This window comes from Mus musculus, chromosome Y, assembly GCF_000001635.26.
Source record: "Mus musculus strain C57BL/6J chromosome Y, GRCm38.p6 C57BL/6J".
Lineage (NCBI taxonomy): Eukaryota > Metazoa > Chordata > Mammalia > Rodentia > Muridae > Mus > Mus musculus.
The window spans coordinates 2,112,447-2,127,515 of NC_000087.7; the positions used below are offsets into that span (position 1 = coordinate 2,112,447).

Genomic DNA, 15,069 nt, shown 5'->3' on the forward strand with positions numbered 1-15,069 from the left:
CCCAAAACCTAAGATACCCAAGATATAAGATACAATTTCCTAAACACATGAAACTCAAGAAAAATGAAGACTGAAGTGTGAACACTATGCCCCTCCTTAGAAGTGGGAGCAAAACACCCTTGGAAGGAGTTACAGAGACAAAGTTTGGAGTTGAGATAAAAGGATGGACCATGTAGACACTACCATATCCGGGGATCCATCCCATAATCAGCTTCCAAATGCTGACACCATTGCATACACTAGCAAGATTATGCTGAAAGGACCCTGATATAGCTGTCTCTTGTCAGAGTATGCCTGGGCCTAGCAAACATAGAAGTGGATGCTCACAGTCGGCTATTGGATGGATCACATGGCCCCCAATGAAGGAGCTAGAGAAAGTACCAAAGAAGCTAAAGGGATCTGCAACCCTATAGGTGGAACAACATTATGAACTAACCAGTACCCCGGAGCTCTTGACTCTAGCTGCATATGCATCAAAAGATGGCCTAGTCGGCCATCACTGGTAAGAGAGGCCCATTGGACACGCAAACTTTATATGCCCCAGTACAGGGGAACGCCAGGGCCATAAAAGGGGAGTGGGTGGGTAGGGGAGAGGGGGTGGGTGGCTATGGGGGACTTTTGGTATAGCATTGCAAATGTAAATGAGCGAAATACCTAATAAAAAATGGAAAAAAAAAAGTGTATGCTATCATGTCTTGGTTTCTATTTTTTTTTTCTTTTTCTTTTTCTTTTTCTTTTTTTTTTTTTTTTGTTTTTTTCAAGACAGGGTTTCTTTGTGTAGCCTTAGCTGTCCTTGACCTCAGAAATCTGCCTGCCTCTGCCTCCCAAGTGCTGGGATTAAAGGTATGCTCCACCACGCCAGGCTATTTTTTTATTTTTTTAAAGCAACAATTTAAACACAGCAAGAACTTTAAGTCTCTAAAGAAAAAAAAACTAACTAAGGCCTCAGAAGATGAAAAGATCTCCCATGCTCATAGATCTGCAGGATTGACATAGTAAAAATGGCCATCGTACCAAGAATAATCTACAGATTCAATGTAATCCTTACCAAAATTCCAACTCAATTCTTCACAGAGATAGAAAGAGCAGTTCTCAAATTCATGTGGAATAAGAAAAAACCCAGGATAGCAACAACTATTCTCAATAACAAAAGAACTTTTGGGGAATTGCCATCCCTGGTTACAAGCTGTACTACAGAGCAATATGATAAAAACACCATGGTATCGGTACAGAGACAGGTCAATAAATGGAATAGAATTGAAGACCCAGAATTAAACCCACACACCTATGGTCACTTGATCTTTGAAAAGGAGCTAAAACCATCCAGTGGAGGAAGAAAACAAAAACAAAAACAACAACAACAACAACAACAACATACTCAACAAATGGTGATGGCTCATAGAAGAATGCAAATTGATCTTATCTCCTTGTACAAAGCTCATGTCCAAGTGCATCAAGGACCTCCACATAAACCAGACACACTGAAACTAATAGAAGAGAAAGTGGAAAAGAGCCTCAAACACATGGACTAGGGGAAAATTTCCTGAACACCAATGGCTATGCTCTCAAATCAACAATAGACAAAAGAGACCTCATAAAATTGCAAAGCTTCTCTAAGGCAAAGGACACTGTCAATAGGACAAAATGGCAACCAACAGACTGGGAAAAGATCTTTGCCAATCATACATCTGATAGAGGGCTAACATCCAATATATACCAAGAACCCAAGAAGTTAGACTCCAGAGAACCAAATAATCCTATTTAAAAATGGGGTACAAAGCTAACAGAGAATTCTAAACTGAGGAAACTTGAATGGCAGAGAAGCACCTAAGAGAAGCACCTTCAACATCCTTAGTCATCAGGGAAATGCAAATCAAAATCACCAAGATTCCACCTTACACCAGTCAGAATGGTTAAGATAAAAAAAAAAAAAAAAAACTCAGATGACAGCAGATGCTGGCAAGGTTGTGTAGAAAGAGGAATACTCTTCCGTTGCTGGTGGGACTGCAAGCTGGTACAACCACTCTGGAAATCAGTCTGGTGGTTCCTCAGAAAATCAGACATAGTATTACCCAAGGACCCAGCTATACCACTCCCAGGCATGTGCCCAAAAGATGCCCCAACATATAACAAGGACACATGTTCCACTATGTTCATAGCAGCCATATTCATAATAGTTAGAAGCTGGAAGGAAGCAGATGTTCTTCAACAGAGGAATGGAAACAGAAAATGTGATACATTTACACAATGGAGTATTACTCAGCTATTAAATTAAAAACAATGACTTCATGAAATTCACAGGCAAATGGATGGAACTAGAACATATCATCCTGAGTGAGGTAACCCAGTCACAAAAGAACACACACTGTATGCACTCACTGATAAGTGTATGTTAGCCCCAAAGCTCAGAATACCCACAATACAACTCACAGACCACATGAAACTCAAGAAGAAGGAAAACCAAAGTATGAAAGTTTCATTCCTACTTTGAAGGGGGAACAAAATAATCATAGGAGGTAGATACCTGGGAGGGAGAAAGGAGGGGGAGGTAAAAAGGCAGGGTCAGGATTAGGTGTGGGAGAAGATGAGGGAGAGGTACAGAGGATCAGAAAACAGAACAGACATGTGCAGTCATGGGGGATGAGGAATTGGGGGTAGCCACTAGAAAGTCCCAGATGCCAGGAAAACAAGAGGCTTCCAGGACCCAAAAGGGATGACCTTAGCTGAAATACCCAGCAAAGTGAAGAGAGAGCCTGTTTAAGATCAAATCAAGAGATTAGGCATGGCCCCCCAATTGAGGGATGGGGTCAACCACTCATCTCTAAAATATTAATCTAGACTTGCTCCTGTCTAAAGTAAATGCATAAAAAGTGTAACAGAGCCTGAAGGAAAGGCCATCCAAAGACTGCTCCACCTAGGAATCCATGCCATCTGCAGACACCAAACCCGGATACTATTGCTTCTGCTTCCAAGAAGCGCTTGCTGATAGGAACCTGGTATAGTTGTCCCCTGAGAGACTCTGACAGAGCCTGACCAATAAGACATGCAAATGCTCACAGTCAACCATCTAACTGAAGAAGGGACCCCAGTGGAGGAGTTAGGGGAAGGACTAAAGGAGCTGAAGGAGTTTGCAACTAACTGGACCCCCCCAGAATTTCCAGGGACTAAATCACCAATGGAAGAGTACACATGGAGGGACCAATGGCTCCAGCTGCATATGTATTAGAGGATGGCCTTATGTGGCATTAACAGGGGGGAACCCCTTGGTCCTATAGAGGCTCAAAGCCCTCTATATTGGGAAATGCTAGGATAGTGAAACTGTAGTGGGAGGATGGGAGAGTACCTGCAAAGATGCAGGGGGGAGAAGGGATTCGACAGTGGGTTTTTGGAGGGGAAACCAGGAAGGGGGATAGTGTTTCAAATGTAAATAAATAAAATAACCAAGTTAATTTATACATGGTGTGTGTGTGTGTGTGTGTGTGTGTGTGTGTGTACACTTAATTACTAGGTTTAAATTTTCAAACAGAAAGTTAAATAAATACACATCCTTGAAGAAAATATTAACGTACTTTGTGATATGGTAGCATAATAATCTCTATGCAGGTCTGCTGTTATACTGCTTGCTTTAAAAAGAATGAGATTTTATAGAAACAAAATCTTCTCCATTCAAAATAAGCCATGTACTTACTAGTATCTTCTTCTTCCTTTTGAGAATCACTGGCTAACATATAAATGTTGACTCTGGGAACATGAATGCTAGTCCTCTGATCAGTGACTTCAGCTTCATTGCCATTGTCGGTCTCACTCTCTACTGCTTGTATAGTTTCTCCTATAAGAAAACAAACTATGAAAATTAATTTGGGACTTGATTTATTTAATGTACTAGGTTTACCTTTTATAATATCAGCATATTATATTACAAACGTTCAAAGAAGCTTTCCAAATTTCCAAATTAAATAGCTATTAAAAAACTATGTAATATCAGGGTCTGGTGGCACATGCTTTAATTCCAATACTCTGGAGGCTGAGGCAAACATATTACTCTGAGTTTGAAGCCAAGCTGGTTCATATACATAAGGTGAGTTCCAGTTCAGCCAGGGTTACATGTGAGACCCTGCCTCAAAAACAAACACATGCTGGGCTGGGCGTGGTGGCACACGCCTTTAATCTCAGCACTTGGGAGGGAGAGGCAGGCAGATTTCTGAGTTCAAGGCCAGTCTGATCTACAGAGTGAGTTCCAGGACAGCCAGGGCTACACAGATAAACCCTGTCTCAAACAAACAAATAAAGAAACAACAACAAAAAAAGCAAAAACAAAAAACAAACAAACAAAAAAAACCCATACACACACAGAGAAACAACCACAAAGAATAATATAGAAAAAATATAAATATTTATACACATTTAAAAATTATTGGGAGGCAGAGACAGGCAGATTTCTGAGTTTGAGGACAGCCTGGTCTACAAAGTGAGTTCCAGGACAGCCAGGGCTATACAGAGGAACTCTGTCTTACAAACAAACAAACAAACAAACAAAATTATATTTATAAAATATATTAAATAGCATATATAGTTATAACAAACATATATTTATTTAAAATTAAAAGTTTCCTTACCTACATCATCCACTTCTGAGTCAGCTTTAAGAATGCACACCTTGATAACTTCTGGAGATGCTTCATCCAATTTAGAAGAATCAGTTTCTGACTCTGCATTCATGGTAACTTCAGAGGAACCTTCATGATCTGTTTTGCTAGGCTCATCCACTAAATAGGAAATGTATTATAATGTATTATAAACCTTTACATTAGATATAAAACAAAATAGGGCTTTTTTTTTCTTTTTTGAAACAGAGATAAAGAGGGGCTGGCTAGATTGCTCAATACTTGATTTAAGGTTTGCTCTGGAGTCTGAAGCCTTGAGTTTGCTTCTCAGAAAAAGTAACAGAAGAGAAGTAACTTTTAAAAGTTGACTTCTCCTCTGTAATCTTTTCCCTCTTCTCACATACACACTATACACACATTACTAGGTAAGTTTCGAAGAGAAAAAAAAATCCTTTTTTAACTCAGGCAAGAGATCTGGTTAAGAACACTCGCTGTTCTTGCACAAGACCAAGGCTCTCAAATACCCACATAGGCAACTCACAACCACCACTATCTTCATTCCAGGGGATGCCTTCTTCTAGCTTCATGGGCAATGCACACTGTGGTAAGTGTACACACACACACACACACACACACACACACACACACACACACACACACACACACACACACACACATTCTCTTTCTCTCTCTCTCTCTCTCTCTTTCTCTCTCTCTCTCTCTCTCTTTCTGAAATAGAACCAGGCAAAATACTGAAATACATAAAGGAAACTAAATAATTAAACAAATCTTTAAAAAGAAGTTTCTTAGAAATATAATCTCAACTGTGATAAATAAAATTGGATGATTTCTGGCAAATACTATATGCAAAACAACTTTTTCAGTTTTCAGGACTCTACTGGAATTTAATAACCTTAGTAGGTAAGTACTGCATCATTAGACTATGTAGTCACATGCATATACGTATAGATGTAATAAAATATTAAGAGAAAAATGATTTAGAACAATCTAAACTCATATAGCTCCAAAATATACAAAGAATAATGAAAAAGCATATTTTTTCATTTACTCATCTACAAATAAAAGTACCAACATGGTAGAGCCAACAAACATTACTCTTTAATATAATATTTTATTGGCTCTACCTAATATTTATTTTTGAATATAATTTAATTACATGTATGTCTATGAAAATTTTAGTTGAGAAATGTGTCTCAGAAGAGTGCTTGCCTAACATGAACAACGCCTTGGGCTTCATCCTTAGCAGTGCATTAATTTTGCTAGTGATTCTATAACTGCAATGCCAACACAGGCCAGTGGAGGCAAAAGGAGTAATAATCAGGAGCCATTGCTACAAAATGAGTTTGCGACCAGCCTGGACTAAAACTGACTATAAACAAACAAATGACATCTTTAAAAAAAAATCAAAGTATCATTATTAGAAAAGTACCATGCAGTGTCAAGAGAAAATGTGTTAAGTTCAGCACAGTAAATATCACTTAAGTGCAAGTATGGTAAGAGAAAAGTTTTAAATGCTTAGTCCATATTTTCCATGGTTTATATACTCCACCTCCTTTAAAAAAATTTTAAAGACTTATTTTATGGGTATGAGTATTTTGTTTGAATGTATATATTTATACCTACAGAAATCAAAAGAGGGTACTGAAACTCCTGAGCAGAAGTTATGGGTGGTTGTGAGTTATCATGTGAATTGAACTTATGTACTCTGTAAGAACAAGTGTTTCTAAACATTAAGCTATTTCTTCAGCCCCTTCATACCTTCATTTCCCTGTCCTCCCACTGCTCTGCTCATTTCTTTCTAGCTATCTTTCTTCTTTAAAATCACCTATCATATCATCCTCTCTAAAATACTTTCTCTAATTTCCCATTCAAGACACTGTTTTGTTTTCTGTAGCTCAGTTTCTAGTTTTTTTGTTTTTGTTTTTCGAGACAGTGTTTTTCTGTGTAGCCCTGGCTGTCCTGGAACTCTGTAGTCCAGGCTAGCCTCAAACTCAAAAATCCGCCTGTCTCTGCCTCCCGAGTGCTGGGATTAAAGGTGTGAGCCATCACTGCTGGCCAGTTTCTAGTTTTATAATCTACTTTCCAACTCTAACTCTTCTCTCTCTCTCTCTTTCTCTCTCTCTCTCTCTCTTTCTCTCTCGTGTATGTATGTATATTTGGTATATACATACACATTCACAGAGACAAAATATATGTTGCATATATATATATATATATGCATATATATATATGCATACACACATATATGTATTTACACGTGAAAGAAAATATGATGAACTGGCCACACACTTCTGGTTATCTTGGGCACCAGAGTCCACAGTACACAAGACATACATGCAGGCAAAACACCCAACTATATATACTAATGGAAATTAAAAAAAATTGTCAAGTTCTTTTAAAAACAGAACAAAAAAATTTCAGTGCTGATAACAGAATCCAAGCCTTGTTTTTAGTAGATAAGGACTCTAAAACTTATCTATATCTAGCCCTATCTTTGACTTAGCTGAAACAACAAACTTTGCTGAGATACTTTATCTTATTATTTATTTAAAAAAACTTTAAAATAACCATATGCTTCTAAGCTACTGAAAGAAACAATATGCCCTGTGTATTTTCATGTAAGTAAAAAAAATGCAGAAATGTTAAAAATATTATTTTGAAATAAAATTTGTAATTGTCTGCAATAATAAAACACACATATATTTATAGTGGTCATTCTATGAGCTTGTAAATCTTACCAACTTCTCAATGCGCTGCTTTCATTCTTGCAAACCCAGAAACCAGATTCACACACCTACCTGCTTACTAAAAATTTTATTTTACTACTATGAAGAATGGTTTTATGCCAACTTGACACAAACTGAAATCATCGGAAAGGGGGAACCTTTTTAAATAAAATAGATAAAACATGAGAAGGCCTACTCCATTGTGAGTGGGGCCATCTCTGTGCTTTCATAAAGGGACCATCAGGTAGTCCTGGGCCCTTTAAGAAAGCAGGCTGAGCCAAGTATGGGGAGCAAGCCAGTATGCAGTACCCCTGTATGGCCTCTGCATCAGCTTCTGCCTCCAGGTTCCTGGCTTGTTGGAGTTCCTGCCCTGATTTCTTTCAGTGATTAAAAAAGTGTTAAGTCTAAGCCAAGTAAATCCTTTCCTCTTCCTTTGCTTCTGGTCATGGCGTTGTGTCACAGAAATAGTAACCCTAAACAAATACCTAATATTATACACTATTAGCTATAATTTTTGGCCAAAACCAATAATACAAATGTAAATGGTCTCATGTTTAACTGTGTGAAAATAAACTGGTTCTAAGTAATAGCCACTTGATTTGATTTATGGAATACTATAGAGTTTTATATTTTTAAAAAATATCCATGTGCCAGAAGACAAGAAAGACATAAGATGAATAAAATGGAAAAGTAGACCCCCAAACCTACAAATGTGATTTATTAAAAACAAAACAAAACAAAACCCCATAAAACTTTAAGATGTTCAGAGGGAACAAATGTAAAGACAACATTATTTTACTGACCAAAATACAAAAAGAAATTCTGTTTTTACTGTTTTGAAATTGGGTGTTACTATGTAAACATAGCTGAACCTCAGAAATCATGATCCTCCCCTCCCTTTTTTACATCGTTAGTGCTGTAAGATAGGTGGATTCTTTAATGTTTTTGTTTTTGTTTTTGGAGACAGGATTTCTTTGTACAGCCCTGGCTCCTGGCTGTCCTGGAACTCACTTTGTAGACCATGCTGGCCTCAAACAGAAATCCACCTGCCTCTGCCTCCCGAGTGCTGGGATTAAAGGCGTGCACCACCATGCCCGGCTTCAACAGGTGCATTTTGAACTTTACTGGCCATCTAGTCTAGCAGAATTGATAATCTTCAGTTACACTGAGAGATCTTGGTCTCAGAAGATAAAGGGAGAATGATCAAGAAGAAAAATTTCTGGCTTCCACATTCATGATACACCAGTGCTTGTAAAACTGAATATTCATACACCAACAAGTAATGATATTCACATACAAAATGAACATAAAAACATCTGCTTGATAATTCAGGCATTGTTGCATATACTTGAAACCCTAGTACTTATCAGTGTCCAATAAGAGAATCACAAGTTCAAGTTCAGCATGAGACCCTGTCTAAAACAAAATAAGACAGCAAAAACAAAAACATATTTTTGATAACCATATGGTTCATGACTTACAAGACATCATTAGATAATCCTCACAGTTGATTCTGGCATCATCTTGCTGCTCCAGAGGCATCCCACTGGAATCTAAGACTGCTTCAGAAGCCCAATCTGCTACCAGTATATCTGAAATGTCGGCTGTCAAAGGATCAGTGATGATTTCTCTTTCTACTAGGCTATCATGAATCACTTGTTCAAAATGTCCTACATTAGACACATGTATAGCTTCACTCATCAAGACATGTTCAGGCATAGTCAATGAGGTTGATGTAATACTGGAAGTTAAAATGTCTGGAATTAAGAACTGTGCTAAAGACACTTCTTCAGCTGTATCTAAATCGAGAACTTGCTCAGGAATAATGACATTGTCAGATATATCTGTTTCTTCTAAAATATGTGAACAGTGAACATCTTCAATAAGAACATTTTCAATAACATCTTGAATTATAACTGAGTCTGGATCATCAGGAACAAAATTGTGCACAGTTACATCTGAATTAGATAAAAAAACAGTTTCTTGTACTTCTACAGAAATCTGGTCACTATCCATGTGTACTGCATCAGCTCCTTAAAAGATAAAAAGAATTTCAAGGTAAGTACATGTATCTCAAATAAAGTAAATGCTTTTAAATTTCTATAAGAAAAGCAGACTATTATCTCACACACACACACACACACACACACACACACACACACACATACACACACACACAATGAGTATCCACTTTTAGGTTATGTAACAAAAAGTAACTAAAAAAAACTAAAAAAAAAAAACCTTAGCTTTGGGATAGTCATAAGAAAAATATTTAAGAAAGAAATTTTAATGTATCAACATATATTTTTTATTGTGTTAAAATCTTAAATGAAATCAAGTGAAAATCTTAAATAAAACAAGCAAGCAATGCAATTTAGAAACATTTCTCATGTTTCAATTCCCTTTACCATATTTTATCACTTTAAAAACACTTATTATTTACTCTGACTGTTCTTTTTCAGTAATTTACTTATATCCTTGTCAGTGATATCTACCAACAAAAATATCATCCTTAGTGAAACTAAAATAAAACACTCATGGCATAAATGAAAAGTATACAGCTAAAGGTACACAGTTAATGACAAAAGACAATTGACTGAAAAAGGTATCTGACTGGAGAGTAAAAATGAATGAAACTTCAGTTGCCTTTTAAGGAATTTGATGTTAAGGACAGCAGAAGTGGGACCTAGACTGCAGCTTCCCTTCAACTCTTCCTTTCAAGACCCAATTTTCGATATTTCACTGAAGTTTCTCAGAATATTAAATACCTATCTAATTTGAGGTACAGTTAAGAAATGAAGTGGAAAGAGTGAATCCTTGAAAACCCACTGAGATTAAATGATTTAACTGTTTCACAAACCTGGCACACTATATGGTATTCAACAAATTTTATTCAGATTAAAAGCCACAAAATGGGACCAGGGGCAAATTGGTATGCATGCCTCCCCACCTCTGCAACTTCACAGCCTGCCTATTTCCCAAGAGGTCTGCTCTAACCAGGGACACAGCTGAGACCCCCACACAAATACCCATGCCAACTGAGACACCCCCCCCCACACACACACACAGAGCACAGTAGATGTGGGACCTATTCTGCTCTGCCTGAGCCTCCTTCTGGTCTGTCCCTCCACCTGTACCATGGCAAAGCGGCATGCCTGACCCCCACACCAATCCCAAAACCTGTTGTCTCCCAGGAAGTCTACCCTAACCAGGGACACAGGAGGTATGTCCTAACCAGAGTCAGGACTGCCAGCCTCTCAGAGGCCTGCTCCAACCCATGTCACAAAGCACTACCTGCCTACAAAGAGACTTGCTCCAGTCTGAGCCAGGTAACACCTGAGAAAACCAGATGGCAAAAGGCAAGAATATAAACAACAGAACCAGATGTAATTTAGCACAGATATAAATTAGCACAACCAGATGGCAAAAGACCAAGAATATAAACAACAGAAGCCAATGTAATTTAGCACAAACATAACCTAGTTCTCCTGGTAGAGCAAGGCTTGGATAACCTAATATACCCGAAGAAAAAGATTTGGACCTAAAATCCCATCACATGACAATGATAGACAGAAGCCTTTAAGGAGGATATAAATAACTCTCTTAAGTCAGCTATTGGATGGGTCACACGGCCCCCAATGGAGGAGCTAGAGAAAGTACCCAAGGAGCTAAAGGGATCTGCAACCCTATAGGTGGAACAACATTATTAACTAACCAGTACCCCGGGGCTCTTGTCTTTAGCTGCATATGTATCAAAAGATGGCCTAGTTGGCCATCACTGCAAAGAGAGGCCCATTGGACTTGCAAACTTTATATGCCCCAGTACAGGGGAACGCCAGGGCTAAAAAGGGGGAGTGGGTGGGTAGGGGATTGTGGGGGTGGGTATGGGGGACTTTTGGGATAGCAGTGGAAATGTAAATGAGGAAAATACCTAATTAAAAAAAAAAGAAATATTGGTCCTTCATGGCAGGGCCAGGAAGTAGGACTGGGTGGGTTGGGGAACAGGGCAGGGGAAGGGTATAGGGGGCTTTGGGGAATAGCACTTGAAATGTAAATGAAGAAAATATCTAATAAGAAATATTAATAATAATTAAAAAAATAAATATAGGAAAACATGGAGAAATCCTTAAAGAAGAAACAAATCCCTTAACCTTAAAGAGATACAAGAAAATAAAATCAAATAGATGAAAGAATTGAGCAAAAATGGTTCAAGACCTAAAAATGGAAATACAAACAATAAAGAAATCACAAATGAAGGTAACCCTAGAGATGGAAAATTTAGGAAAGAGATTAGGAGCTACAGATGTAAGCATCACAGAATACAAGAGAAGATAGAGAGATAATCTTATGCATAGAAGATACTGTAGAAAATATTGACACATCCATCAAAGAAACATCTGTCATATCCCTAACAGAAAAAACCCAAGAAATATGGGACACAATGAAAAAAGCAGGCTGAATGAAAGGGATAGAGAGAATAAGAACCTAGTTCAAAGGACCAGAAATTCATCCTCAACAAAATCAGAAGAAAACTTCCCTAATCTAAAGAAAGAGATCCTCATGAACTTAGAAGAAGCCTACAGAACACTAACCAAATTGGATGAGAAAAGAAAATCATCCCGTTACATAATAATCAAAACACTAAATATACAGAACAAAGAATATTAAAAATCTGTAAGGGGAAAAGGCAAAGTACCATATACAGGCAGAGCTATCAGAATTATACCAGATTTCTCAACAGAGACCCTAATAGCTAGAAGATCATGGACAAATATCATGTTGACCCTAAGGGAACCCAAATGCCAGGTCAAAATTTTCAAACATTATAGATGAAGAAACCAAGATATTCATGACAAAACCAAATTTAAACAGTATCTTTCCACAAATCTAGCCCTACAAAGGAAAATAGAAGGAAAAGTCCAACATGAGGAGGGTAACTATACCCAAAAATACACATGATAAATTAATCATCTCACAACAAACCCAAAAGAAAAGAATCACATACACAATGCCACCCCAACAACAAAAATAACTGAAACTAACAATCATTGTCTCTAATATCTCTCAACATCAATGGACTCAATTCCCCAATAAAAAGACAGAGGCTAACAGAATGGATATATAAACATGATCCATCATATTGCTGCACTCAAAAACACACCTTGGCAAAAAAAAAAAAAGAGAGTACCTTAGAAGTATAGGGCAAGAAAAATGTTTTCCAAGCAAATGGTCCCAAGAAACAAGTTGGAATCACTATTCTAATATCCAAAAAAAAAAAAATAATAGACTTTCACCATAAGTTTCTAAAAAAGATGGGGAATGGCACTTTATACTCATTAACGAAAAAAAATCTACCAAAAGGAAGTCTCAGATCTGAACATCTATGGCCCAAGCACAAGGGCAGCCACATTGATAAAAGAAACTTTACTAAATCTTAAAACACACACTGAATCACATACATTAATAGTGACTTTAATACCCACACTAACCAATGGACAGGTCACTGAAACATAAACTAAACAGAGAGACAGTGAAACTAAGAGAAATTATGAACTAAATGGATTTAACAGATCTCTACATAATATTTCACTTCAAAACAAGAAAATATACCTTCTTCTCAGCACCTCATGGAACTTTCTCCAAAACTGACCATATAGTCAGACACAGAACAAGCCTCAACAGATACAAGAAGATTGAAGTAATACTATGCATTCATTCTATCACATTACCAAGGATTAAGGCTGAACTTCAAGAAAAACAAAAAGAACAGAAGGCTCACATACCCATAGAAACTGAACAATGCTCTACTGAATAATACCTTGGTCAGGGCAAAAATAAAGAAAGAAATTAAGGACTTTCTAGAGTTCAATAAAAATGAAGGTACAGCATACCCAAAGTTATGGGACACAAGAAAGCAGTGCTAAAAGAATAATTCATAGCACTAAGCGCCTTCATAAACATATTGGAGAGATCCTACACTAGCAACTTAATAGTACACCTGAAAGCTCTAGAACAAAAAGAAACAAACACACCAAAGAGGAGTAGACTTAAGGAAATAGCTAAACTCAGGGCTGATATCAACCAACTAGAAACAAAGAGAAAAATACAAAGAACCAACAAAGCTAAGAGGTGGTTCTTTGAGAAAAAGTCATCAAGATAGATAAACCCCTAGACAAACTATCTAAAGGGCACAGAGACAGGATTTAAATCCACAAAAATCAGAAAAAGGAAACATAACAACAGAAACTGAGGAATTTAAAAAAAATCATTTTATCTTACTACAAAAACCTATACTCAACAAAACAGAAAAATATAGATGAATTAGATGATTTTCTAGACAAATATCATGTTTCAAAGTTAAATCAAGAGCAGGTAAAAACTATCTAAAAGGTCTAAGGAACAGTCATTAGAAATGCCCTCCCCCAAAGCTCAGTGCCAGATGGGCTTAGTGCAGAATTCTACCAGATCTTCATAGAATAGCTAATACCAATACTCCTCAAACTATTCCACAAAACAGAAACAGAAGGAACGTTAACTAATTAATTCTATGAAGCCACAGTTACCAAATCCACATAAAGACCCAACAAAGAGTTAGAACCTCAGACCAATTTCTCTTATGATTATCAATGCAAAAATACAGAATAAAATGCTTGCAAATCAAATCCAGTTATACATCAGACCCATTAATCACCATAATCAAGTAAACTTCATCACAAGGATGCAGGAAGGGTTCAATATACAGAAATCCACTAATGAAATACACTATATAAACAAACCCAAAGAAAATAATTACATGAACATTTCATATAGATGCTAAAAAAGCATTTGACAAAATACAACATCACTTCATGTTAAATGTCTTGGAGCAATCCAGAATTTATGGCACATAATTAAAAGCAATATATAGCAAACCAATAGCCAGCAAAAAATTAAATGGAGAGAAACTTGAAGCAATCCCATTAAATCAAGATCAAGACAAGCCTGCCCACTCTCTTCTTATCTATTTAATATAGTACTTGAAGTTCTAGCTAGTGCAATTAGAGGAAATCGAGGTGCTACAAACTGGAAAGAAAGAAGTCAGGGTATCACTATATGCAGATGATATAAGAGTATATGTAAACAACCCTCAAAATTCTATAGCTAATAGAATTCTATAGCTGATAAACAGCTTCAGCAAAGTGGCTGGTATAAAATGAACCCAAGCAAATCAGGAGCCTTCCTTTATAAAAATTATAAGAGGACCAAGGAAGAAATTAGGGAAACAACACCCTTCACAATAGCCACGAATAATATATTTTGGTGTAACTCTGAGTAAATGAAAAAGATCTGTATAAGCGGTAGGGCATAGTAAAAGGTGCTGGTCTAATGGCATGTAGACAAATGCAAATTCATCCACTTTTATCACCTTGCACAAAGCTAAGTCAGAGTGGATCAAAGACCTCCACAGAAAAACCAGAAAAACTTAATCTAGTAGTAGAGAAAGTGGAAAAGAAGCTCAAACTTATTGGTACAGGGAAATTTTCCTGAAGAGAACATTATTAGCTCAGGCTCTAAGATCAAGAATTGACAAATGGGACCTCATAAAAACTGAAAAGCTTCTGTAAGGCAAAGGACACTGTCAGGTTGCATTCTACAGAATGGGAAAAGATCTTCACTAACTTTATATATGATAGAGGCGTAATATTCAAAACATATAAAGAACTCAAGAAATTAGACTC

The 15,069-nt window shown here is 37.0% G+C and overlaps 1 protein-coding gene across 2 annotated transcripts in view; it reads right to left on the reverse strand.

Moving 5' to 3' along the window:
• Positions 1 to 15,069, reverse strand: part of Zfy2 (zinc finger protein 2, Y-linked) — a 64,235-nt gene that overhangs the window by 6,272 nt on the left and 42,894 nt on the right. Inside the window, exons 4-6 of one of the 2 annotated variants that reach the window (NM_009571.2) lie at positions 8,833 to 9,384; positions 4,617 to 4,766; positions 3,689 to 3,829 (exon numbers count right to left, since the gene is read on the reverse strand). In NM_009571.2, the coding sequence (NP_033597.2) occupies positions 3,689 to 3,829; positions 4,617 to 4,766; positions 8,833 to 9,384 (843 nt within the window). Of the gene's footprint in view, positions 1 to 3,684; positions 3,830 to 4,616; positions 4,767 to 8,832; positions 9,385 to 15,069 lie in introns of those variants that run through there. The other variant, XM_017318690.2, reaches the window with a different exon arrangement.